Source organism: Epinephelus fuscoguttatus, linkage group LG2, assembly GCF_011397635.1.
Source record: "Epinephelus fuscoguttatus linkage group LG2, E.fuscoguttatus.final_Chr_v1".
NCBI classification, from domain to species: domain Eukaryota; kingdom Metazoa; phylum Chordata; class Actinopteri; order Perciformes; family Serranidae; genus Epinephelus; species Epinephelus fuscoguttatus.
Window position 1 is genome coordinate 51,393,407 of NC_064753.1, and position 27,415 is coordinate 51,420,821.

General features: G+C 44.0%; 1 protein-coding gene across 1 annotated transcript in view; it reads left to right on the top strand.

The window, feature by feature from the left end:
• Positions 1-3,292: 3,292 nt before the first annotated feature.
• slc9a5 (solute carrier family 9 member A5) overlaps positions 3,293-27,415 on the top strand; it is a 55,689-nt gene continuing 31,566 nt past the window's right edge. Inside the window, exon 1 of the mRNA XM_049601277.1 lies at positions 3,293-3,896. Coding sequence (XP_049457234.1) covers positions 3,527-3,896 — 370 coding nt within the window. The 5' untranslated portion in view covers positions 3,293-3,526. The remainder of the gene's footprint in view (positions 3,897-27,415) is intronic.

The window sequence follows — 27,415 nt, forward strand, 5'->3', positions numbered from 1 at the left end:
AAACCTCAGGTCGTTCACTTATGGACACAGCTCACACTGAAAACGTTTAGTTTAGTTAGTAATTAGTTTTGCTGCATGTTCTTCTTCTTCCGAGGAACTCATACTTCCCATGCGCAAAAACTCACCAAACTTTGCTCAAAGGTCCAGTCTCATGCCAGATTGCCTCAGCTGCAAAAACAAGCCAATAGTCCTGATGGTGGCGCTACAGCAAGCCTCTAAAGTTCAAAATTTTGAAAATTCACAACAAATCAACCATACGTGCTACAACTTCACAACTTTCACCAAACTGTAGCCCCAATACTGAAGAAACTTTGTACATTTAAACCTATTAAAAATTATGAACTTCATCACTCTGTTTTTTTTTCAAAAACTGTAAAACTTCTTAAACCTATCTCCTCCCACAGTTTTTGCTCAATTGACACCAAACTTGCTACAGAGCATCTTCAGACTGTCCTACACAAACTATGTTTCTCAGATTTTTGATTTATCAAAAATTGAGCCTACAGTGCATCAAAATGTTTGACTGTAAACGGTACTGTAAACATATACATGCAAATTCTTGCTAAATACATTTTCAATGTTCATTAAAAAAAATGTCAAAATTCTAGAGTCATGGTAGATGATGTTTGGAAAATATCAGAATTTTATCTCAAAAACTGAATTTTTGACAGCGTTTTGAATTTCACTCTAATGTGAACAATTGGAGTTAATGTAATGTAATGTAATCAGTTTTTCACTTATGGAGCCAATAAATCATTGTTAAAAACAAATTACCAACATCTCCATGCTGTCTAGATGCAATTTGTGTATTTTGGGATTTTTGTCTTAAAGGACAACTTCGGTATTTTTCAACCTGGGCTCTATTTCCCCATGTATATGTGTGCGCATGATTCAAGGGTACCACTCGTTCTAAAACTGGTTCAGTATTGAGCCGCGAAACGAGCTAAAACAGTAATGGGGGCAAATGCGTCCCGTATAAAAGTGCTTTTTTTTCGCCACTGACCGGTTCAGATCGCCAGTGCTATCTCTGTAGATAGCATGCTAACTTAGTCTTTCCCTTACCTCTGGGCTGTGTGACGTCACGAGCTTTGCTCCACTGTGTCTGTAGCTCTCTCTACTCGTGGGACAGCCGTTTTCTTGAGGAAGAGGTGTTTCGGGATTGGATGTCTTCTCTTCTTCGGCTGGCAGTAGTCATCTTGGGAGAAGGGAGCACTGCAGACCTGATGGTCTGCAAGGCGCAGTGTCTGGACAGGAGTGTTAGCATCCATTTGTAGCACAACTAGCCACAACTTCAGCATCTCGCCGTCCGACAAAGGCAGCCTGTGAAAGCTGTACGGGGTGTTGCACGACATCCTGTTCTTGAGTTTGGGAAAAAGGCCCGTTTATTTGAGCACTCCAAAAACTCCGGTAACACTCCAGGGGGTAGCACGTAAAAGACTCTGTCCTCTGACCCTTCTAGCGTAACACACACATACTCATTTACAGTACCAAGCGGGGACAACTTCCCCCTCTCTGCTCCAACACTGACTGACAGCTGACTCCACTCATTCACACTCACCACTGCCCCAGGGCCGCTACCACATGCTATCTACAGAGATAGCACTGGCAATCTGAACCGGTCAGCGGCGAAAAAAAGCTCTTTCATTGTGCAAACTTCTACGGGACGCATTTGCCCCTGTTACCGTTTTAGCTCGTTTTGCGGCTCAATACTGAACCAATTTTAGAACGAGTGGTACCCATGAATCATACACACACATACACATGGGGAAATAGAGCCCAGGTTGAAAAATACCGAAGTTGTCCTTTAATAAGTGAATTTTTGACAGCCGTTTGAAATCTGCCTTTACACACTAACAGCTGCTGTCTTGCACCCTGATGCTGGGCTTAGTCAATCTGTGAAGCTACATGTGACATTTCTGTTTGCCAATTAGCTCAGTGAGATAGAGGACGGACCTCAGTCTCAGATGTTGTGAGTTCAAGCCTCAGCTAAGGCAGAACAGATGTTCTAATGTGAAAGTCCTATGTTCAGGCATCATGCTATGTGGATTAGAGACTACCAAGGTTAAAATAATTATGATCCAGGCAGCTGTGCGGAGAGACAAACACTCTTTATCAACACTTCTCCCTGTTATCCCTCGTCTCTTTTCCCTGTTTATTTGGCTTAGCTATCAGTCAGTATGCAGAGTCTATCCAATAGCTACTTTTACATTTTAAAAAATGTTTTCATCTTTGTCACCATGGATAATGTTTAGCTTTAAGCTAGATCAGGCCAGTTTGTTCATAACTGCTAGCAGTTAATGTTATTCTTACTTTCTTGTTCTTGAATTTTTTCTTTCCTTTGTATATGATGAGTCTGATCACTTCAGCCACTCATCCACAGTTTGAAGGGCATGTCATAATTATATGATGTAACTTCTATATTGTGATATGCTTTGTTTTAGTGTGTGTGTTGCTCAGAATTGCCTAAAACTGCCCGGCCCCGACCATTGCTGCGCAGCAGCTATAATTTAGTTTTGAGTTCAGCAGACAGAATAAATGTGTCACATGACCCTCGTCTTATACATTCATCCTGCTGCTGTGACGGCTGGCAGCAGATGGAGACATGAAACACTTCATAATGTCTAATGTTCATTCACAGTCTGACGGGCTGATATTATATCACCGTACAGCTCTAATAATGAAGTCATTTTTCATACAGATATATGTCATGTTTCAGCTTCAGATGTGACGACGTGCTGCTTCCTTTGAATTATTTTGATTTATTCAATGTATTGAAACTTTAAAGCTTTAATGACACAGACTGCACCTGTGACCTCTGACCTCAGTGACATCTCCACTGCAGCACTTTTATTAGTAACAGAGTATTTCTACAGAGGTGAGAGTATTAATACTCCATTACAGTTACACTCACACTGGATACTTTGAGTTTATGGAGTTCATTTCTCTGCTGCAGAGCTTCTTCCTCTCTCGCTCTGCGTTTGGTGACGTCTCTCTTAGTCAGGTGTGTTTGCACACGGCACTACACCTGCCCTGACACAGCGCTCAGGAGCTGTTACCTGTGCTTCAGGTGATGATCAGACAGCACACCTGCTCAGAGCAGGTCAGGATGCAGCTGCAGAGCTCCATCTGTCTGATCAATAAAGATCAATCAAATAAAAACAAAACAACGTTAGTAAAGTTGTAGTTCTTCCTGTAGTCCTTGTTGTAGTCCTCCAGCTGTGGACAAGTGTGTGTGTGTGTGTGTGTGTGTGTGTGTGTGTGTGTGTGTGTGTGTGTGTGTGTGTACCTGCAGTGTCTCCGTCTCTTTAAAGCGGGACTGGGCGGGTCACATGTCCAGCTCCGGTGTCCCCTCCTCCTTCTCCGTGTCTTACCGGAGCCTCGGAGTGTGTGTGTGTGAGTGTGTGTGTGAGGAGGTGTGTGTTGATGTTGTAAACCGGCCCCGGCCTGCCTCCGTGTCCTCTCCGTGTGTCGGTGTGTATATAAAGGTTAGGAGGAGGATGTCAGCTCGCTGAGCACCGGGAGGAAGATGCTGCCGCTCGGTCTGATGCTGCTGCTGCTCACGGCCGCCGCCGCCGCCGCCGCCGCCGACCTACCCGGGACCGGCTCTCCGCCGCTCCGGGGACCGGGGCTCGGCTTCTCTCCGCCGATCTCCACCTCTGCCTCCGCCCCGCCGCTCCTCCTCCTCCCGCAGCCCCGCGCAGAGTACGGGGCGCCCGGTGTCGCCTTGGCCCGGTCCGCGGCGGAGGAACCGGCCGGTACCGGAGAGGAGGAAGAGGAGGGGCAGCATCATCATCATCACGGCGGCGGGTTCCGGGTGGTCCAATGGGAATGGAGCTACGTCCAGACTCCGTACATCATCGCCACCTGGCTACTGGTGGCCAGCGTGGCCAAGATCCGTGAGTCCGTGTGTGTGTGTGTGTGTGTGTGTGTGTGTGCGGGAGCAGACTGGGTCTGTACTGGTTTGATGTTGGTTTAACTGGAACCAGGAAGACTGAACTGGTCTGTGTTACTGGTCTCTGTTACTGGTCTCTAACAGTACTGGTCTCTGTTACTGGTCTCTAACAGTACTGGTCTCTGATACTGGTCTCTAACAGTACTGGTCTCTGATACTGGTCTCTGTTACTGGTCTCTAACAGTACTGGTCTCTGATACTGGTCTCTGTTACTGGTCTCTAACAGTACTGATCTTTGATACTGGTCTCTGTTACTGCTCTTTGATACTGGTCTCTGTTACTGGTCTCTGATACTGGTCTCTGATACTGTTCTCTAACAGTAATGGTCTCTGATACTGGTCTCTGTTACTGGTCTCTAACAGTACTGGTCTTTGATACTGGTCTCTGTTACTGCTCTTTGATACTGGTCTCTGTTACTGGTCTCTAACAGTATTGGTCTTTGATACTGGTCTCTGTTACTGGTCTCTCATACTGGTCTCTAACAGTACTGGTCTCTGATACTGGTCTCTAACAGTACTGGTCTTTGATACTGGTCTCTGTTACTGCTCTTTGATACTGGTCTCTGTTACTGGTCTCTAACAGTATTGGTCTTTGATACTGGTCTCTGTTACTGGTCTCTCATACTGGTCTCTAACAGTACTGGTCTCTGATACTGGTCTCTGATACTGGTCTCTAACAGTACTGGTCTCTGATACTGGTCTCTAACAGTACTGGTCTCTGTTACTGGTTTCTGTTACTGGTCTCTGTTACTGTTCTCTAACAGTACTGGTCTCTGATACTGGTTTCTGATACTGGTCTCTGTTACTGTTCTCTAACAGTACTGGTCTCTGATACTGGTCTCTAACAGTACTGGTCTCTGATACTGGTCTCTGTTACTGTTCTCTAACAGTACTGGTCTCTGATACTGGTCTCTGTTACTGGTCTCTAACAGTACTGGTCTCTGTTACTGGTCTCTAACAGTACTGGTCTTTGATACTGGTCTCTAACAGTACTGGCCTCTGATACTGGTCTCTAACAGTACTGGTCTCTGATACTGGTCTCTGTTACTGGTCTCTGATACTGGTCTCTGTTACTGCTCTCTAACAGTACTGGTCTCTGATACTGGTCTCTAACAGTACTGGTCTCTGATACTGGTCTCTGTTACTGGTCTCTAACAGTACTGGTCTCTGATACTGGTCTCTAACAATACTGGTCTCTGATACTGGTCTCTAACAGTACTGGTCTCTGATACTGGTCTCTGTTACTGTTCTCTAACAGTACTGGTCTCTGATACTGGTCTCTGATACTGGTCTCTGTTACTGGTCTCTAACAGTACCGGTCTCTGTTACTGGTCTCTGATACTGGTCTCTGATACTGTTCTCTAACAGTAATGGTCTCTGATACTGGTCTCTGTTACTGGTCTCTAAGAGTACTGGTCTTTGATACTGGTCTCTGTTACTGCTCTTTGATACTGGTCTCTGTTACTGGTCTCTAACAGTATTGGTCTTTGATACTGGTCTCTGTTACTGGTCTCTCATACTGGTCTCTAACAGTACTGGTCTCTGATACTGGTCTCTAACAGTACTGGTCTTTGATACTGGTCTCTGTTACTGCTCTTTGATACTGGTCTCTGTTACTGGTCTCTAACAGTATTGGTCTTTGATACTGGTCTCTGTTACTGGTCTCTCATACTGGTCTCTAACAGTACTGGTCTCTGATACTGGTCTCTGATACTGGTCTCTAACAGTACTGGTCTCTGTTACTGGTTTCTGTTACTGGTCTCTGTTACTGTTCTCTAACAGTACTGGTCTCTGATACTGGTCTCTAACAGTACTGGTCTCTGATACTGGTTTCTGATACTGGTCTCTGTTACTGTTCTCTAACAGTACTGGTCTCTGATACTGGTCTCTAACAGTACTGGTCTCTGATACTGGTCTCTGTTACTGTTCTCTAACAGTACTGGTCTCTGATACTGGTCTCTGTTACTGGTCTCTAACAGTAATGGTCTCTGATACTGGTCTTTGATACTGGTCTCTAACAGTACTGGCCTCTGATACTGGTCTCTAACAGTACTGGTCTTTGATACTGGTCTCTGTTACTGGTCTCTAACAGTACTGGTCTCTGATACTGGTCGCTGATACTGGTCTCTAACAGTACTGGCCTCTGATACTGGTCTCTAACAGTACTGGTCTTTGATACTGGTCTCTGTTACTGGTCTCTAACAGTACTGGTCTCTGATACTGGTCTCTGTTACTGGTCTCTAACAGTACTGGTCTCTGATACTGGTCGCTGATACTGGTCTCTAACAGTACTGGCCTCTGATACTGGTCTCTAACAGTACTGGTCTTTGATACTGGTCTCTGTTACTGGTCTCTAACAGTACTGGTCTCTGATACTGGTCTCTGTTACTGGTCTCTAACAGTACTGGTCTCTGATACTGGTCTCTGTTACTGGTCTCCTACAATACTGGTCTCTGATACTGGTCTCTGTTACTGGTCTCTGATACTGGTTTCTGTTACTGGTCTCTGTTACTGTTCTCTAACAGTACTGGTCTCTGATACTGGTCTCTAACAGTACTGGTCTCTGATACTGGTCTCTGTTACTGGTCTCTAACAGTACTGGTCTCTGATACTGGTCTCTAACAGTACTGGTCTCTGATACTGGTCTCCAACAGTACTGGTCTCTGATACTGGTCTCTGATACTGTTCTCTAACAGTTCTGGTCTCTGATACTGGCCTCTGTTACTGGTCTCTAACAGTACTGGTCTCTGATTCTGGTCTCTAACAGTAATGGTCTCTGATACTGGTCTCTGTTACTGGTCTCTAACAGTACTGGTCTTTGATACTGGTCTCTGTTACTGGTCTCTAACAGTATTGGTCTTTGATACTGGTCTCTGTTACTGGTCTCTAACAGTACTGGTCTCTGATACTGGTCTCTAACAGTACTGGTCTCTGATAGTACTGGTCTCTGATACTGGTCTCTGTTACTGGTCTCTGTTACTGGTCTCTGATACTGGTCTCTAACAGTACTGGTCTCTGATACTCGTCTCTAACAGTACTGGTCTCTGATACTGGTCTCTGTTACTGGTCTCTAACAGTACTGGTCTCTGTTACTGGTTTCTGTTACTGGTCTCTGTTACTGTTCTCTAACAGTACTGGTCTCTGATACTGGTCTCTAACAGTACTGGTCTCTGATACTGGTTTCTGATACTGGTCTCTGATACTGGTCTCTAACAGTACTGGTCTCTGATACTGGTCTCTGTTACTGTTCTCTAACAGTACTGGTCTCTGATACTGGTCTCTGATACTGGTCTCTAACAGTACTGGTCTCTGATACTGGTTTCTGATACTGGTCTCTGATACTGGTCTCTAACAGTATTGGTCTCTGATACTGGTCTCTGTTACTGTTCTCTAACAGTACTGGTCTCTGATACTGGTCTCTAACAGTACTGGTCTCTGATACTGGTCTCTGTTACTGGTCTCTAACAGTACTGGTCTCTGTTACTGGTTTCTGTTACTGGTCTCTGTTACTGGTCTCTAACAGTACTGGTCTCTGATACTGGTCTCTAACAGTACTGGTCTCTGATACTGGTCTCTGATACTGTTCTCTAACAGTACTGGTCTCTGATACTGGTCTCTAACAGTACTGGTCTCTGATACTGGTCTCTGATACTGGTCTCCAACAGTACTGGTCTCTGATACTGGTCTCTGATACTGTTCTCTAACAGTACTGGTCTCTGATACTGGTCTCTAACAGTACTGGTCTCTGATACTGGTCTCTGATACTGTTCTCTAACAGTACTGGTCTCTGATACTGGTCTCTAACAGTACTGGTCTCTGATACTGGTCTCTGTTACTGGTCTCTAACAGTACTGGTCTCTGTTACTGGTTTCTGTTACTGGTCTCTGTTACTGGTCTCTAACAGTACTGGTCTCTGATACTGGTCTCTGATACTGGTCTCTAACAGTACTGGTCTCTGATACTGGTCTCTAACAGTACTGGTCCCTGATACTGGTCTCTGATACTGGTCTCCAACAGTACTGGTCTCTGATACTGGTCTCTGATACTGTTCTCTAACAGTACTGGTGTCTGATACTGGTCTCTGATACTGGTCTCTGATACTGGTCTCTAACAGTACTGGTGTCTGATACTGGTCTCTGATACTGGTCTCTAACAGTAATGGTCTCTGATACTGGTCTCTAACAGTACTGGTCTCTGATACTGGTCTCTGATACTGGTCTCTAACAGTACTGGTGTCTGATACTGGTCTCTGATACTGGTCTCTAACAGTACTGGTCTCTGATACTGGTCTCTGATACTGTTCTCTAACAGTACTGGTCTCTGATACTGGTCTCTAACAGTACTGGTCTCTGATACTGGTCTCTGTTACTGTTCTCTAACAGTACTGGTCTCTGATACTGGTCTCTAACAGTACTGGTCTCTGATACTGGTCTCTGTTACTGGTCTCTAACAGTACTGGTCTCTGTTACTGGTTTCTGTTACTGGTCTCTGTTACTGGTCTCTAACAGTACTGGTCTCTGATACTGGTCTCTGATACTGGTCTCTAACAGTACTGGTCTCTGATACTGGTCTCTAACAGTACTGGTCTCTGATACTGGTCTCTGATACTGGTCTCCAACAGTACTGGTCTCTGATACTGGTCTCTGATACTGTTCTCTAACAGTACTGGTCTCTGATACTGGTCTCTAACAGTACTGGTCTCTGTTACTGGTTTCTGTTACTGGTCTCTGTTACTGGTCTCTAACAGTACTGGTCTCTGATACTGGTCTCTGATACTGGTCTCTAACAGTACTGGTCTCTGATACTGGTCTCTGATACTGTTCTCTAACAGTACTGGTCTCTGATACTGGTCTCTAACAGTACTGGTCTCTGATACTGGTCTCTGATACTGGTCTCCAACAGTACTGGTCTCTGATACTGGTCTCTGATACTGTTCTCTAACAGTACTGGTCTCTGATACTGGTCTCTAACAGTACTGGTCTCTGATACTGGTCTCTGATACTGTTCTCTAACAGTACTGGTCTCTGATACTGGTCTCTAACAGTACTGGTCTCTGATACTGGTCTCTGTTACTGGTCTCTAACAGTACTGGTCTCTGTTACTGGTTTCTGTTACTGGTCTCTGTTACTGGTCTCTAACAGTACTGGTCTCTGATACTGGTCTCTGATACTGGTCTCTAACAGTACTGGTCTCTGATACTGGTCTCTAACAGTACTGGTCCCTGATACTGGTCTCTGATACTGGTCTCCAACAGTACTGGTCTCTGATACTGGTCTCTGATACTGTTCTCTAACAGTACTGGTGTCTGATACTGGTCTCTGATACTGGTCTCTGATACTGGTCTCTAACAGTACTGGTGTCTGATACTGGTCTCTGATACTGGTCTCTAACAGTAATGGTCTCTGATACTGGTCTCTAACAGTACTGGTCTCTGATACTGGTCTCTGATACTGGTCTCTAACAGTACTGGTGTCTGATACTGGTCTCTGATACTGGTCTCTAACAGTAATGGTCTCTGATACTGGTCTCTAACAGTACTGGTCTCTGATACTGGTCTCTAATGGTTCTGGTCTCTAACAGTACTGGTGTCTGATACTGGTCTCTGATTCTGGTCTCTAACAGTAATGGTCTCTGTTACTGGTCTCTAACAGTACTGGTCTTTGATACTGGTCTCTGTTACTGGTCTCTAACAGTACTGGTCTCTGATACTGGTCTCTGACAGTACTGGTCTCTGATACTGGTCTCTAACAGTACTGGTCTCTGATACTGGTCTCTGTTACTGGTCTCTAACAGTACTGGTCTCTGTTACTGGTTTCTGTTACTGGTCTCTGTTACTGGTCTCTAACAGTACTGGTCTCTGATACTGGTCTCTAACAGTACTGGTCTCTGATACTGGTCTCTGATACTGGTCTCTAACAGTAATGGTCTCTGATACTGGTCTCTAACAGTACTGGTCTCTGATACTGGTCTCTGTTACTGGTCTCTAACAGTACTGGTCTTTGATACTGGTCTCTGTTACTGGTCTCTAACAGTACTGGTCTTTGATACTGGTCTCTGTTACTGGTCTCTAACAGTACTGGTCTCTCAAACTGGTCTCAGATACTGGTCTCTAACAGTACTGGTCTCTGATACTGGTCTCTGTTACTGGTCTCTGATACTGGTCTCTAACAGTACTGGTCTCTGATACTGGTCTCTGTTACTGGTCTCTAACAGTACTGGTCTCTGTTACTGGTTTCTGTTACTGGTCTCTAACAGTACTGGTCTCTGATACTGGTCTCTGATACTGGTCTCTAACAGTACTGGTCTCTGATACTGGTCTCTGATACTGGTCTCTAACAGTAATGGTCTCTGATACTGGTCTCTAACAGTACTGGTCTCTGATACTGGTCTCTGTTACTGGTCTCTAACAGTACTGGTCTTTGATACTGGTCTCTGTTACTGGTCTCTAACAGTACTGGTCTCTCAAACTGGTCTCAGATACTGGTCTCTAACAGTACTGGTCTCTGATACTGGTCTCTGTTACTGGTCTCTGATACTGGTCTCTAACACTACTGGTCTCTGTTACTGGTCTCTGTTACTGGTCTCTAACAGTAATGGTCTCTGATACTGGTCTCTGTTACTGGTCTCTAACAGTACTGGTCTTTGATACTGGTCTCTGTTACTGGTCTCTAACAGTACTGGTCTCTGATACTGGTCTCTAACAGTACTGGTCTTTGATACTGGTCTCCGCTGGCTGTCCAGGTGGTGTCCAGCAAACGATGTGGGTTTTGTTAATAATTGGCAAACTTTCTGGGGAAAACCTGGTCTTATTAGGAGAGACGGCATTCATCCCACTTTGGATGGAGCTGCTCTCATTTCTAGGAACCTGGCAAACTTTATTAGTAATTTAAATCCCTGACAACCCAGAGTTGAGATCAGGACTCAGAGTCGCAGTCCTAAACGCCTCTCTGAGCTTCTAGTTCAGTTACCCAGCCATAGTTTTAATAGTTTTATACAAACGGTGTCTGTCCCCCGACCGCCTAAATTATCTAAATCTAAAATTAAACAAAGAGGAGTTGTGCATAACAACCTCATAAAAATTAAAACCTCTTCTGTGACAGAAAGACAAAACAGGAGAATTAAATGCGGACTGTTAAATATCAGGTCTCTATCGTCTAAAGCAGTGTTAGTAAACGAATTAACATCAGATAATCATATTGATTTACTCAGTCTCACTGAAACCTGGCTGTGTCAAGATGAATATGTTAGTCTAAATGAGTCCACTCCTCCCAGTCATAATAATACCCACATTCCTCGAGGCAGCGGCCGAGGAGGGGGAGTTGCAGCCATTTTTAACTCTAGTCTGTTAATCAGTCCTAAACCTAAACTAGATTATAATTCATTTGAAAGCCTCGTTCTAGTCTTTTACATCCGACCTGGAAAACCTCGCAGCCACTTTTATTTGTTATAGTGTACCGTGCTCCTGGCCCGTATTCTGAATTTTTATCTGAATTCTCAGAGTTTTTATCCAGTTTAGTTCTTAAATCAGATAAAGTTATTATTGTAGGCGATTTTAACATTCATGTCGACGTTGATAATGACTCCCTGGCTACCGCTTTATCTCATTATTAGACTCCATTGGCTTCAGTCAGGTGTACATGAACCTACTCATTGTTTTAACCATACCCTTGATCTAGTTCTGACGTATGGAATTGAAATTGATAACCTAAAAGTCTTTCCACAGAATCCTCGCTATCGGATCATTATCTGATTACTTTTGATTTCTTTTACTCGATTACACGCCACTCAGCAACAGTTACTATACTAGATGTTTATCAGATAGTGCTGTAAAAACTTAAGGAAAAGATTACTTCGTTAAATTCAATACCAAGTCCTCAGTAACAGAGGTTTCCGTGCCGACTTTAACCTCTCCCGAATTGATCATTTTGTTGATAGCACCGTAGGCTCGCTACGAACAACGCCGACTCTGTAGCTCCTCTTAAAAAGAAGTTAAAAGCAAAGAAAGTTCGCTCCTTGGTATAACTCTCAAACCCGTAAGTTAAAACAAATATCGCGAAAATTTGAAAGGAATTGGCGATTAACCAAACTGGAAGAATCTCGCTTTAATCTGGACAGACAGTCTCAAAACTTATAAGAGGGGCCTGCAATGCCAGAGCAAACTATTACTCAGCTCTAATAGAAGACAATAAGAACAACCCCAGGTTTCTTTTCAGCACTGTAGCCAGGCTGACTGAGAGTCAGAGCTCTATTGAGCCTTGTATTCCTTTAGCCCTTAGCAGTAATGATTTTATGAGCTTTTTAATGACAAAATTCTAACTATTAGAGGCAAAATTCATGACCTCCTGCCCTCAGATAGTACCTATCTAACCTCAAACACAGCTGTAAAATCTAATATATATTTAGATTGCTTCTCCCCAATTTCTCTTCAAGAACTGACCGCAGTGATTTCTTCATCCAAATCATCAACGTGTCTCTTAGACCCCATCCCAACTAGGCTACTTAAGGAGGTCTTACCTATAGTTAACACTCATATATTAGATATGATCAATATATCCTTATTAACAGGCTATGTACCACAGTCTTTTAAGGTAGCTGTAATTAAACCTCTACTAAAAAGCCCACCCTGGATCCAGAGGTGTTAGCCAACTATAGACCAATATCTAATCTTCCTTTATGTCAAAGATCCTTGAGAAAGTAGTCGACCAGCTGTGTGATTTTCTCCAGGATAATAATTTATTTGAGGAATTTCAGTCAGGATTTAGAGTGCATCATAGCACTGAGACAGCTCTAGTTAAAATTACAAATGACCTTCTGATTGCTTCAGACAAAGGACTCGTCTCTGTACTTGTTTTATTAGATCTTAGTGCGGCTTTTGACACAATTGACCATCAAATTCTGCTGCAGAGACTGGATCACTTAATTGGCTTAAAAGGTTCAGCACTAAGCTGGTTTAAATCTTATTTATCTGATCGTTTTCATTTTGTTGACGTCGCAATGAACCATCCTTACGCATTTCAAAGTTTGTTTTGGAGTTCCGCAAGGTTCTGTGCTCGGACCAATCCTGTTTACTCTATATATGCTTCCGTTAGGTAACATCATTAGAAATCACTCTATAAATTTCCATTGTTATGCGGATGATACTCAGTTGTATTTATCAATGAAGCCAGAAGAAAGCAATCAATTAACTAAACTCCATAATTGCCTTAAAGACATAAAAACTTGGATGAGCACCAATTTCCTGATGTTAAATTCAGACAAAACTGAAGTTATTGTTCTTGGCCCCAAACAACTCAGAGACTCTTTATCTGATGACATAGTTTCTCTAGATGGCATTGCTCTGGCACCTTCCACTACAGTAAGAAACCTCTGAGTAACATTTGATCAAGATTTGTCTTTTAATTCTCATTTAAAGCAAACCTCACGGACTGCATTTTTTCATCTGCGTAATATTGCGAAAATTAGGCCTATCCTGACCCGAAAAGATGCAGAAAAATTGGTCCACGCTTTTGTTACCTCAAGGCTGGATTATTGTAACTCTCTATTATCAGGTAGCTCTAGTAAGTCCTTAAAAACTCTCCAGCTAATTCAGAATGCAGCAGCACGTGTACTAACAGGAACTAAGAAACGCGATCATATCTCTCCTGTTTTAGCTTCTCTGCACTGGCTCCCTGTAAAATCCAGAATTGAATTTAAAATCCTACTGTTAACTTATAAAGCTCTAAATGGTCAAGCTCCATCATATCTTAGAGAGCTCATAGTGCCATATTATCCCACCAGAACACTGCGCTCCGAGAACGCAGGGTTACTCGTGGTCCCTAAAGTCTCCAAAAGTAGATCAGGAGCCAGAGCCTTTAGCTATCAGGCTCCTCTCCTGTGGAATCATCTTCCTGTTACGGTCCGGGAGGCAGACACCGTCTCCACATTTAAGACTAGACTTAAGACTTTCCTCTTTGATAAAGCTTATAGTTAGGGCTGGCTCAGGCTTGTCCTGTACCAGCCCTTAGTTAGGCTGACTTAGGCCTAGTCTGCCGGAGGACCCCCTATAATACACCGGGCCCCTTCTCTCCTTCTCTCTCTCTCTCATCCTATTACTGCATCTTGCTAACCCGGCCATTCTGGATGTCACTAACTCGGCTTCTTCTCCGGAGCCTTTGTGCTCCACTGTCTCTCAGATTAACTCATATCACAGCGGTGCCTGGACAGCGTGACGTGTGTGGTTGTGCTGCTGCCGTGGTCCCGCCAGATGCCTCCTGCTGCTGCTGCCATCATTAGTCATTAGTCATACTTCTTCTGTTATTATACACATATGATTATTGTCACACATGTATACTGCCAGGTATTAATACATACTTTCAACATATTGTACCGCAGTAACCAGAACTATAACTATAATATTATTACTTCCATTAATGTTGTTGTAAGATACTGTCATTACCTGCCTCTCTCTCTCTCGCTCTCTCTCTCTCTCTCCCTCTCTCTCTCTCTCTCTCTCTCTCTCTCTCTCCCTGTGTCATATGTATTACTGTTAATTTATCATGTTGATCTGTTCTGTACGACATCTATTGCACGTCTGTCCGTCCTGGAAGAGGGATCCCTCCTCAGTTGCTCTTCCTGAGGTTTCTACCGTTTTTTCCCCCGTTAAAGGGGTTTTTTTGGGGAGTTTTTCCTTATCCGCTGTGAGGGTCTTAAGGACAGAGGGATGTCGTATGCTGTAAAGCCCTGTGAGGCAAATTGTGATTTGTGATATTGGGCTTTATAAATAAAATTGATTGATTGATTGATTGATTGATACTGGTCTCTAACAGTAATGGTCTCTGATACTGGTCTCTGTTACTGGTCTCTAACAGTACTGGTCTTTGATACTGGTCTCTGTTACTGGTCTCTAACAGTACTGGTCTCTCAAACTGGTCTCAGATACTGGTCTCTAACAGTACTGGTCTCTGATACTGGTCTCTGTTACTGGTCTCTGATACTGGTCTCTAACACTACTGGTCTCTGTTACTGGTCTCTAACAGTACTGGTCTCTGATACTGGTCTCTGTTACTGGTATCCTACAATACTGGTCTCTGATACTGGTCTTTGTTACTGGTCTCTGATACTGGTTTCTGTTACTGGTCTCTGTTACTGTTCTCTAACAGCACTGGTCTCTGATACTGGTCTCTAACAGTACTGGTCTCTGATACTGGTCTCTAACAGTAATGGTCTCTGATACTGGTCTCTGTTACTGGTCTCTAACAGTACTGGTCTTTGATACTGGTCTCTGTTACTGGTCTCTAACAGTACTGGTCTCTGATACTGGTCTCTGATACTGGTCTCTAACAGTACTGGTCTCTGATACTGGTCTCTGTTACTGGTCTCTAACAGTACTGGTCTCTGATACTGGTCTCTAACAGTAATGGTCTCTGATACTGGTCTCTGTTACTGGTCTCTAACAATACTGGTCTCTGATACTGGTCTCTGATACTGTTCTCTAACAGTTCTGGTCTCTGATACTGGTCTCTAACAGTACTGGTCTCTGATACTGGTCTCTAACAGTAATGGTCTCTGATACTGGTCTCTAACAGTACTGGTCTTTGATACTGGTCTCTGTTACTGGTCTCTAACAGTACTGGTCTCTGATACTGGTCTCTAACAGTACTGGTCTCTGATACTGGTCTCTGTTACTGGTCTCTAACAGTACTGGTCTCTGATACTGGTCTCTGTTACTGGTCTCTGATACTGGTCTCTAACAGTACTGGTCTCTGATACTGGTCTCTGATACTGGTCTCTAACAGTACTGGTCTCTGATACTGGTCTCTGTTACTGGTCTCTAACAGTACTGGTCTCTGTTACTGGTTTCTGTTACTGGTCTCTGTTACTGTTCTCTAACAGTACTGGTCTCTGATACTGGTCTCTAACAATACTGGTCTCTGATACTGGTCTCTAACAGTACTGGTCTCTGAAACTGGTCTCTGATACTGGTCTCTATCAGTACTGGTCTCTGATACTGGTCTCTGTTAGTGGTCTCTAACAGTAGTGGTCTCTGATACTGGTCTCTGTTACTGGTCTCTGATACTGGTCTCTAACAGTACTAGTCTCTGTTACTGGTCTCCGATACTGGTCTCTGATACCGGTCTCTAGTTGTACTGGTCTCTGATACTGGTCTCTGTTACTGGCCTCTGTTACTGGTCTCTGATACTGGTCTCCAACAGTACTGGTCTCTGATACTGGTCTCTGTTACTGGTCTCTAACAGTACTGGTCTCTGATACTGGTCTCAGATACTGGTCTCTAACAGTACTGGTCTCTGATACTGTCTCTGATACTGGTCTCTAACAGTACTGGTCTCTGATACTGGTCTCTGACAGTACTCGTCTCTGATACTGGTCTCTAGTAGTACTGGTCTCTGTTACTGGTCTCTAGTAGTACTGGTCTCTGATACTACTCAAATTTGCAACGACCTTTTACTCTCCTCTGACTCCGGCTCCCTCACCATTTTCATCCTCCTCGCCCTCAGTGCTGCCTTCGACACCGTCAATCACTCCATCCTCCTCAGCCGTCTGCAATCCATTGGCATCATTGACTCCACCCTCTTCTGGTTCACCTCCTACCTGTCTGAAAGATTCCACTACATCTCCATCAACATCCACAGATCCCACACCATCCCTGTCTCACACGAAGTCCCTCAAGGCTCAGTGCTTGGCCCGATCCTCTTCATTCTCTACATGCTCCCACTAGGTCACATCATCCGCCGCCATGGTGTTCACTTTCACTGTTATGCCGATGATACCCAGCTTTACATCACTGCCACAGCCATTACCCCTGCCATTCCCTCTACCCTCACCGACTGTCTCACCGACATCAAAACCTGGATGAACCACAACTTCCTAAAACTCAACAGCAATAAAACGGAAATGATCACCTTTGGCCCAAAATCCATCCTCCCCACCTCCCAGGATTTCTCACTCTGTATCGATGGTCACTCTGTCGCCCCCCCCCCCCGGTCAGAAACCTCGGCATCATCATGGACCCCACACTCTCCTTCAAGTCACACATCAACCACGCCTTCGCCCCACTCTCTCCTCCTCAGCCGCCGAAACACTCATCCACGCCTTCATCACCTCCAGACTCGACTATTGCAATAGCATCCTGTATGGCCTCCCCACCACTGTTCTTCAAAAACTGCAATATGTTCAAAACTCTGCTGCCCGATTGCTCACTCACTCCCCCTCCAGAGAACACATCACTCCCATCCTCCGTCAACTTCCCTGGCTTCCCATAAAACAACGCAAGATCCTCCTCACCACCTACAAAGCCCTAAACAACCTTGCACCCTCATACCTGTCCGATCTCCTCCATCACCATTCCCCCACTCGCTGCCTTCCACTCCGCCGATGCCAACCTTCTCACCCCCATCACCAAAACCAAGTACCGCACCCTGGGGGACAGAGCATTCCCCATCGCCGCCCCTACCCTCTGGAACTCCCTGCCCCTGGCCATCCAGAACTCTGACACACTCCCCTCATTCAAGAGTCAGCTTAAATCCCATCTCTTCAGGATCACCTACAGCATCTGAAAATCCTCCGCCTTCATCCTCCACCCGCTCTTTCTCTTAACGTGTGGTCCCTTTGTTATAGTGTTGTTTACTTGCCTTTTGATTGAGTGTTTTGTTTGAGTGCCTGTTCCTGTGTGTATTCTTTTGTAAAGCATCTTTGAGTACCTAGAAAAGCACTATATAAAACCGATTTATTATTATTATTATTATTATTATTATTATTATTATACTGGTCTCTAGTAGTAATGGTCTCTAACAGTACTGGTCTCTGATACTCGTCTCTGATATTGGTCTCTAGTAGTACTGGTCTCTGATACTGGTCTCTAGTAGTACTGGTCTCTGATACTGGTCTCTAGTAGTACTGGTCTCTCATACTGGTCTCTAGTAGTACTGGTCTCTCATACTGGTCTCTAGTAGTACTGGTCTTTGATACTGGATTTGTAGCTCCTGCTCAGACACAAATATCTAAAATTAAACTGGTGAAAACATGCAGGTGCTCTGGGAGGACACTGAGACACTGTGGGGACATAGAGACACATACTGGGGGGACACTGAGATACTGACATTGTGAGGACACAGAGACACTGTGGGGACACAGAGACACTGTGGGGACATAGAGACACGCTGTGGGGACACAGAGACACATGTGGAGACACAGAGACAAGCTGTGGGGACACAGAGACACACTGTGGGGACACAGAGACACACTGCGAGGACACAGACACACTGTGAGGACACAGAGACACTGTGGGGACACAGAGACACACTGCGAGGACACAGAGACACTGTGGGGACACAGACGCACTGCGAGGACACAGACACTGTGGGGACACAGACACACTGTGAGGACACAGAGACACTGTGGGGACACAGAGACACACTGCGAGGACACAGAGACACTGTGGGGACACAGAGACACACTGCGAGGACACAGAGACACTGTGGGGACACAGACACACTGTGAGGACACAGAGACACACTGTGGGGACACAGAGACACTGCGGGACACAGAGACACTGTGAGGACACAGAAACACAGTGTGTTTTCTCTGTCTTCTACACCTGTGGGCAGGTTAAAGACAAGTGTCCTCTGAGTGTTATCAAAGGTCATGATTGTGTCATATGACATCACTTCCTGTCAGTGTGAGACAGAGACATGATGTCTGATTGTAAACTACCTATAAAGACAGTGATGTGTTCAGTCAGGATGGAATGAATGAATGAATGAATTATAATTGTATCATATATGAATACATGACAGTGTCCAGCCCACAGACTGACAGACAGCACAGAGCTGTGAACACATTAATAAGTGACGCTCCTGTCAAAGTCAGATATTCACACGTTCATCGATGACATCACTACTGCCAGTGAAATGGTTTCCATCCTTCAGACACAAAGTTAGAACATTTAAACATTAAAACGTTTGTACTGTCTGAACTTCAGATCATGTTGGATCACTTCTGTCTGCACTGATGATGATGAAGATGATGAAGAAGAGACGTTCTCAGTGAGACAGAAGGAGGACATGAAGTTTATCAGACTGACAGTGAACTGACTCAAAAACATCAGACTGTTCCTTTAAAGATCCAAAGTGTCAGAGCAGGACCAGGACAGCTCAGGTCCAACTGTCTCTCTCTCTGTCTCTCTGTCTGTCTCTCTCTCTGTCTCCGTCTTCTGCCTCTGTCTTCTGTCTCTGTCTCTCTATACGTTTGTCTCTCTCTCTCTGTCTCTCTGTCTGTCTGCCTGTCTCTCTGTCTCTGTCTCTGTCTTCTGTCTCTCTGTCTGTCTTTGTCTTCTGTCTCTGTCTCACTGTATCTTTGTCTCTCTGTCTTTGTCTCTCTGTCTGTCTGCCTGTCTCTCTCTGTCTCTCTGTCTCTGTCTTCTGTCTCTGTCTCTCTATATCTTTGTCTCTCTGTCTGTCTCTCTGTCTGTCTGCCTGTCTCTCTCTGTCTCTCTGCCTGTCTGCCTGTCTGCCTATCCGCCTGTCTCTCTCCATCTCTGTCTGTCTCTGTCTCTCACCTCTCCTCCCTCCTGTCTTTAAACACTCCCTCCGTCACAGCTCTGTGGACACACTGTGGTGACTCACTGCTGCAGGACAATAACATGCTATACATGCTGCGTATTAATGTGGAGACACACACACACACACACACACACACGCACAGAGTGAGGCTCTGTCTATTCACATGAATGAGTCCAGTTGTTCGTCATCATGTGAAACAAAATCTGTCTCACATTTTGGACTGTGACATTTAATGAACGTTCATATGTGTTTAATACAAACTGATACACACACTGTACATATTAGCAGATACACACTGTACATGTTAGCAGATACACACACTGTACATGTTAACAGATACACACTGTACATGTTAACAGATACACACTGTACATGTTAACAGATACACACTGTACATGTTAGCAGATACACACACTGTACATGTTAACAGATACACACTGTACATGTTAGCAGATACACACTGTACATGTTAACAGATACACACTGTACATGTTAGCAGATACACACTGTACATGTTAACAGATACACACACTGTACATGTTAACAGATACACACTGTACATGTTAACAGATACACACTGTACATGTTAGCAGATACACACACTGTACATGTTAACAGATACACACTGTACATGTTAACAAATACACACTGTACATGTTAGCAGATACACACTGTACATGTTAGCAGATACACACTGTACATGTTAACAGATACACACTGTACATGTTAGCAGATACAAACTGTACATGTTAGCAGATACACACTGTACATGTTAGCAGATACACACTGTACATGTTAACAGATACACACTGTAAATGTTAGCAGATACAAACTGTACATGTTAGCAGATACACACTGTACATGTTAGCAGATACACACTGTACATGTTAGCAGATACACACTGTACATGTTAACAGATACACACTGTACATGTTAGCAGATACAAACTGTACATGTTAGCAGATACACACTGTACATGTTAGCAGATACACACTGTACATGTTAACAGATACACACTGTACATGTTAGCAGATACAAACTGTACATGTTAGCAGATACACACTGTACATGTTAGCAGATACACACTGTACATGTTAACAGATACACACTGTACATGTTAGCAGATACACACTGTACATGTTAACAGATACACACTGTACATGTTAGCAGATACACACTGTACATGTTAACAGATACACACTGTACATGTTAGCAGATACACACTGTACATGTTAGCAGATACACACTGTACATGTTAACAGATACACACTGTACATGTTAGCAGATACACACTGTACATGTTAGCAGATACACACTGTACATGTTAACAGATACACACTGTACATGTTAGCAGATACACACTGTACATGTTAACAGATACACACTGTACATGTTAGCAGATACACTGTACATGTTAGCAGATACACACTGTACATGTTAACAGACTCAGTGTGAACAATCAGAGAAACAGATTCAGATCAGATTTATAGTTTAATTCAGTTTTAGTTTCCTGCTGAGCAGCTGAATGTTCTCAGTGTCCTCACTGTCCGTCTGCTGTGTGGGAGGTTCAGCTCTGTGTGTGTGTGTGTGTGTGTGTGTGTGTGTGTGTCTGTGTCTGTGTGTCTGTGTGTGTGTCTGTGTGTGTGTGTATTAATTATGTACAGTTGAAGTTTCTCCACTCATCTGTTGTTTGTTTGTTTAGTTGAAGTCAGTTTCATTTAATTTCCGTTGCCATAGTAACCTCCTTCATTAACTCTGTCCCTGTCTTCATCAGTTGGGAGGAATCACAGCATTTACACAGGAAGTCATCATCAGGGTGAGATGAAGGTCAGATAGACGCTCTCATGTTGAGTTCAAGTCTGAGTCAGGAAACAGGAATTCTCGGCTCATCATGAAATAGACAGAAACTCCAGCTGCTCTCAGATCAGTCCTACTACAGACAGGATGCGACATCATCAGTGCCTTTACCTCTGTCTTTCATCTTTTTACCTTCATTTACCTCATTACACCTGACAGAGTCAGACAGTGATACACACACTGTACATATTAAAGCAGATAGAGAGAAGTAGTACAGTAGTTAGCAGATACAAGGGACTGTACAGTTAAAGATACACACTGTACATGTTAACAGAATACACACTGTACAGTGAGGAGACAGATACACACTGTACATGTTAACAGATACACACTGTACACATGTTAACAGTATCTTCCTGTACATGTTATACAGATACAGACACTTCCTGTTATGCTAGATGTTGCCTAGTAACAGATGTCAGGCACAGGAAGTGCTGATACTGTTTCATGATGTTTAAGATGAGAGCCGTGTGGAGGAAATGATGAGTCATGGTAGTGTCTGTGTGATGTAAGCATGATCACGTCCATATGATGACACACAGAAACAAACTCGTCTTAAATTAAAGTGTGTAAAGAGAAAAGTTTTATATTTTGTTGGTATAAAAGTCAACTCATTTGATGATGCAGATCCCAAACACTGTACATGTTAACAGATACACATCTCAACATGTTCAGATACACACACTGTACATGTTAACAGATACTGACACTGTACATTCTATCAGATACACATGTACATGAATCCAGAGTCCAGCTGTACAGCTGTATTCAAAGGATCAGCAGCTGTATTCAAAGGATCAGCAGCTGTATTCAGAGGATCAGCAGCTGTATTCAGAGGATCGGCAGCTGTATTCAGAGGATCGGCAGCTGTATTCAGAGGATCAGCAGCTGTATTCAGAGGAACAGCAGCTGTATTCAAAGGATCAGCAGCTGTATTCAGAGGATCAGCAGCTGTATTCAGATGATCAGCAGCTGTATTCAGAGGATCAGCAGCTGTATTCAGAGGAACAGCAGCTGTATTCAGAGGATCCGCAGCTGTATTAGAGGAACAGCAGCTGTATTCAGAGGATCAGCAGCTGTATTCAGATGATCAGCAGCTGTATTCAGATGATCAGCAGCTGTATTCAGAGGAACAGCAGCTGTATTCAGAGGATCCGCAGCTGTATTAGAGGAACAGCAGCTGTATTCAGAGGATCAGCAGCTGTATTCAGATGATCAGCAGCTGTATTCAGAGGATCAGCAGCTGTATTCAGATGATCAGCAGCTGTATTCAGAGGATCAGCAGCTGTATTCAGAGGAACAGCAGCTGTATTCAGAGGATCCGCAGCTGTATTAGAGGAACAGCAGCTGTATTCAGAGGATCAGCAGCTGTATTCAGAGGATCAGCAGCTGTATTCAGAGGATCAGCAGCTGTATTAGAGGAACAGCAGCTGTATTCAGAGGAACAGCAGCTGTATTCAGAGGATCAGCAGCTGTATTAGAGGAACAGCAGCTGTATTCAGAGGAACAGCAGCTGTATTCAGAGGATCAGCAGCTGTATTAGAGGAACAGCAGCTGTATTCAGAGGATCAGCAGCTGTATTCAAAGGATCAGCAGCTGTATTCAGATGATCGGCAGCTGTATTCAGAGGATCAGCAGCTGTATTCAGAGGATCAGCAGCTGTATTAGAGGAACAGCAGCTGTATTCAGAGGAACAGCAGCTGTATTCAGAGGATCAGCAGCTGTATTCAGAGGATCAGCAGCTGTATTCAAAGGATCAGCAGCTGTATTCAGATGATCGGCAGCTGTATTCATGTTGTATTCAAGTCTGTATTCAAAGGAAACAGGCAATTCTCAGAGGATCATCAGCTGTATTCAAAGGATCGGCAGCTGTATTCAGAGGATCAGCAGCTGTATTCAGAGGATCGGCAGCTGTATTCAGAGGATCGGCAGCTGTATTCAAAGGATCAGCAGCTGTATTCAGAGGATCAGCAGCTGTATTCAAAGGATCAGCAGCTGTATTCAGAGGATCGGCAGCTGTATTCAGAGGATCAGCAGCTGTATTCAGAGGATCAGCAGCTGTATTCAGATGATCAGCAGCTGTATTCAGAGGATCGGCAACTGTATTCAAAGGATCGGCAGCTGTATTCAAAGGATCGGCAGCTGTATTCAGAGGATCGGCAGCTGTATTCAAAGGATCGGCAGCTGTATTCAGAGGATCGGCAGCTGTATTCAAAGGATCAGCAGCTGTATTCAGAGGATCGGCAGCTGTATTCAGAGGATCAGCAGCTGTATTCAGAGGATCAGCAGCTGTATTCAGAGGATCAGCAGCTGTATTCAAAGGATCAGCAGCTGTATTCAGAGGATCAGCAGCTGTATTCAAAGGATCAGCAGCTGTATTCAGAGGATCAGCAGCTGTATTCAAAGGATCAGCAGCTGTATTCAGAGGATCAGCAGCTGTATTCAGAGGATCGGCAGCTGTATTCAGAGGATCGGCAGCTGTATTCAAAGGATCAGCAGCTGTATTCAGAGGATCAGCAGCTGTATTCAGATGATCGGCAGCTGTATTCAGAGGATCAGCAGCTGTATTCAGATGATCGGCAGCTGTATTCAGAGGATCGGCAGCTGTATTCAGAGGATTGGCAGCTGTATTCAAAGGATCAGCAGCTGTATTCAGAGGATCAGCAGCTGTATTCAGATGATTGGCAGCTGTATTCAGAGGATCGGCAGCTGTATTCAGATGATCGGCAGCTGTATTCAGAGGATCAGCAGCTGTATTCAAAAGATCAGCAGCTGTATTCAAAGGATCAGCAGCTGTATTCAGAGGATCAGCAGCTGTATTCAAAGGATCAGCAGCTGTATTCAGAGGATCAGCAGCTGTATTCAGATGATCGGCAGCTGTATTCAGAGGATCAGCAGCTGTATTCAGATGATCGGCAGCTGTATTCAGAGGATCGGCAGCTGTATTCAGAGGATCGGCAGCTGTATTCAGATGATCGGCAGCTGTATTCAGAGGATCAGCAGCTGTATTCAGATGATCGGCAGCTGTATTCAGAGGATCAGCAGCTGTATTCAAAAGATCAGCAGCTGTATTCAAAGGATTAGCAGCTGTATTCAGAGGATCAGCAGCTGTATTCAAAGGATCAGCAGCTGTATTCAGAGGATCAGCAGCTGTATTCAGATGATCGGCAGCTGTATTCAGAGGAACAGCAGCTGTATTCAGAGGATCGGCAGCTGTATTCAGAAGATCGGCAGCTGTATTCACAGGATCGGCAGCTGTATTCAGAGGATCAGCAGCTGTATTCACAGGATCAGCAGCTGTATTCAGAGGATCGGCAACTGTATTCAGAGGATCGGCAGCTGTATTCAAAGGATCGGCAGCTGTATTCAGAGGATCAGCAGCTGTATTCACAGGAACAGCAGCTGTATTCAGAGGAACAGCAGCTGTATTCAGAGGAACAGCAGCTGTATTCAGAGGATCGGCAGCTGTATTCAGAGGAACAGCAGCTGTATTCAGAGAATCAGCAGCTGTATTCAGAGGATCAGCAGCTGTATTCAGAGGATCGGCAGCTGTATTCAGAGGATCGGCAGCTGTATTCAGAGGATCAGCAGCTGTATTCAGAGGATCAGCAGGAGCTGTGACCCTCCCTGAGTGACTGGAGGAAAATCCAGTCATAAATCATAGATCAGTTATTAGATTTTTAAAACTCACCCTTTGATGTTTGAAACAAAAACAGTTTCACTCGTGTCGCTGGTTAGTTTGTGCAATCAGTTTATTTTTGTCAAAGTTGTAGAATGGAGCTTTTTTCTATCTTTATTCAAGAGAGTGGTTTTTCAGTTTGAGAGCATTATTTATTGATTTCACGTTCAGATTGTGTCATATTGTCCCTCAAACTCTGCCCTCACACTCAGACACCATGTGGCTTGCACAGATTTCCTGCTCCAGCTTCAGCTCTTCTCCTCAAACTCAAACTGCTTCTGTGCACTTGAGGAAACTAAAGCGAGTACGCCAGCAAGGAGGCAGGGATCCTTTCATTGGTCAACAATAAACCTGCCGTTCTATTGGTTGGGGGATTTTGACAGGGTAGTTACACAAAAAAATCCAAGAGCAGGGCAGAAATCTGAAAGCAGAAACTCCACGAGCACACGGAAGCAGTTTGAGCGTGAGGAGAAGAGCTGAAGCTGGAGCAGGACATCTGTGGAAGCAACACTGTATCTGAGTGTGAGGGCAGGGTTTGAGGGACAATATGACGCAATCTGAACGTGAAATCAATAAATAATGCTCTCCAACTGAAAGACCACTCCCTTGAATAAAGATTTAGATGAAATATCATTATTTTACACTCAGATTTTTTTTCTGGATACATTTGTCATACATGATGCGTTCAAGGAATGATAATATTTGTTTTTCAAGTTTATGGCTGTGATAAATGATGTAATTTAGGCATTTTAAAGGCATATTTTCTTTTAAGATCTGTGGTAAAATAAATACAAAATACAACCATTTAAATGTGTATTCCCCAAACATACAGTAAGCCCCTCTGGGGTGCCTCATAAAATAAAAAACCATCAGAGTTGAAGTTTTGGGGAAGAAAACATTTACTGAGAGTTAAAGAGTCTCAAACTGTCTGATCACACCTGACTGACAACTACAGTCCTGCAACATATCTGAATCCTGATTGGTGCATTGATGTGTGACATCATATGTTTGATGAGATAGGAAAGGAAACAGGTGTATATACATATATATGAACAGTGTGTGTGTGTGTGTGTGTGTGTGTGTGTGTCCATCAGATGGAGGCAGCAGTGTGTCACTAAGTGATCTGTTAATGTAGAAACAGATTCTGTGTTCAGTCTTTGATGTTTTTAATTTCCTCCTGCTGATTTATGAGGACTGTCACTAATGTGTGTGTGTGTGTGTGTGTGTGTGTTGTCATGACTCACAGCAGACCTTGATGATAAAATGATGGTTGAGTGTGTCCAAGGTTGCGTACATTGAAAACACACACACACACACACACACACACACACACACACACACACACACACACACACACACACAACGTGAGAACAATGGAACAGAAAACCATTAACCGTACGGACCAATCAGAGCGCAGACAAGATGACTCATCACTCTGTGTTAAACACATGTTTAAAGTCAGGTACATCACACCTGACACGGTGGAGACACAGAAGCTCCGTCATTTACTAATGATAAGAGAACGAATGATGATGTCACAGTCATGATCGACCTGCTGACAGGCTCAGTCCCAGTCTGACCAGTAAGAGTCCAGGAGCCGTACTCACAAACATCCTGAGAACTCTCTCAGAGCTCCGAACGAAGGAGTCTGAGCTCAGGAGAGATTTAGGAAAGTTTTCAGAGCGACTCTGAGCGAGGAAGAGACAGAAACTGTGACCTCAGTGAGGAGGTGTGGTCGACCCTGTTGTTAGGTGTGATGCTTTCTGATTGGTTGTCACAGACACGAGCCTGTAAGGTGAGGACACCCAGTGGACATGAGATGAACTGCATCACAATATGAGCTTGACAGTGTCAGTGTCAGTGAGGTCACTGCTGATGAAGGTTGAGACAGACTCAACTCATCACTGCTGCTCTGACGGGTTTTTACAGTTTTTCAAATATCTTAATACTGTGATCATTTTATTTCTGGTGTTATAGCGTTATTTGGTCAGCTGGCAAATGTGTGTGTATGACGTCAACCACACATATCCTCCCTGCACCATCTCATCTGTAGCGTTTCATTGACTCACTGTCATTTTGTGTTTAGAGACCGTTTCTCTGACCTCTCTGTGTTTCCACCATTTTCTCCTCTGATTCACAAACTCTTAAACTCCTCCTCCTGCCCCCAACACTTTGTCTCCTCTTATCAGGTCTGAGACGCTCTGTGGATAACTTTTATCTTTACAAGGACCTCGTCTTAACTTTAAGTCTTAACTTTATGTCTTAACTTTAAGTCTTAACTTTTAGTCTTAAAGTAAGTCTTAACTTTAAGGGGAAAGTCTAAGAAAACGTCACAATTCTAAGAACCTTCTTAGAATTTCGTCACTAGGAG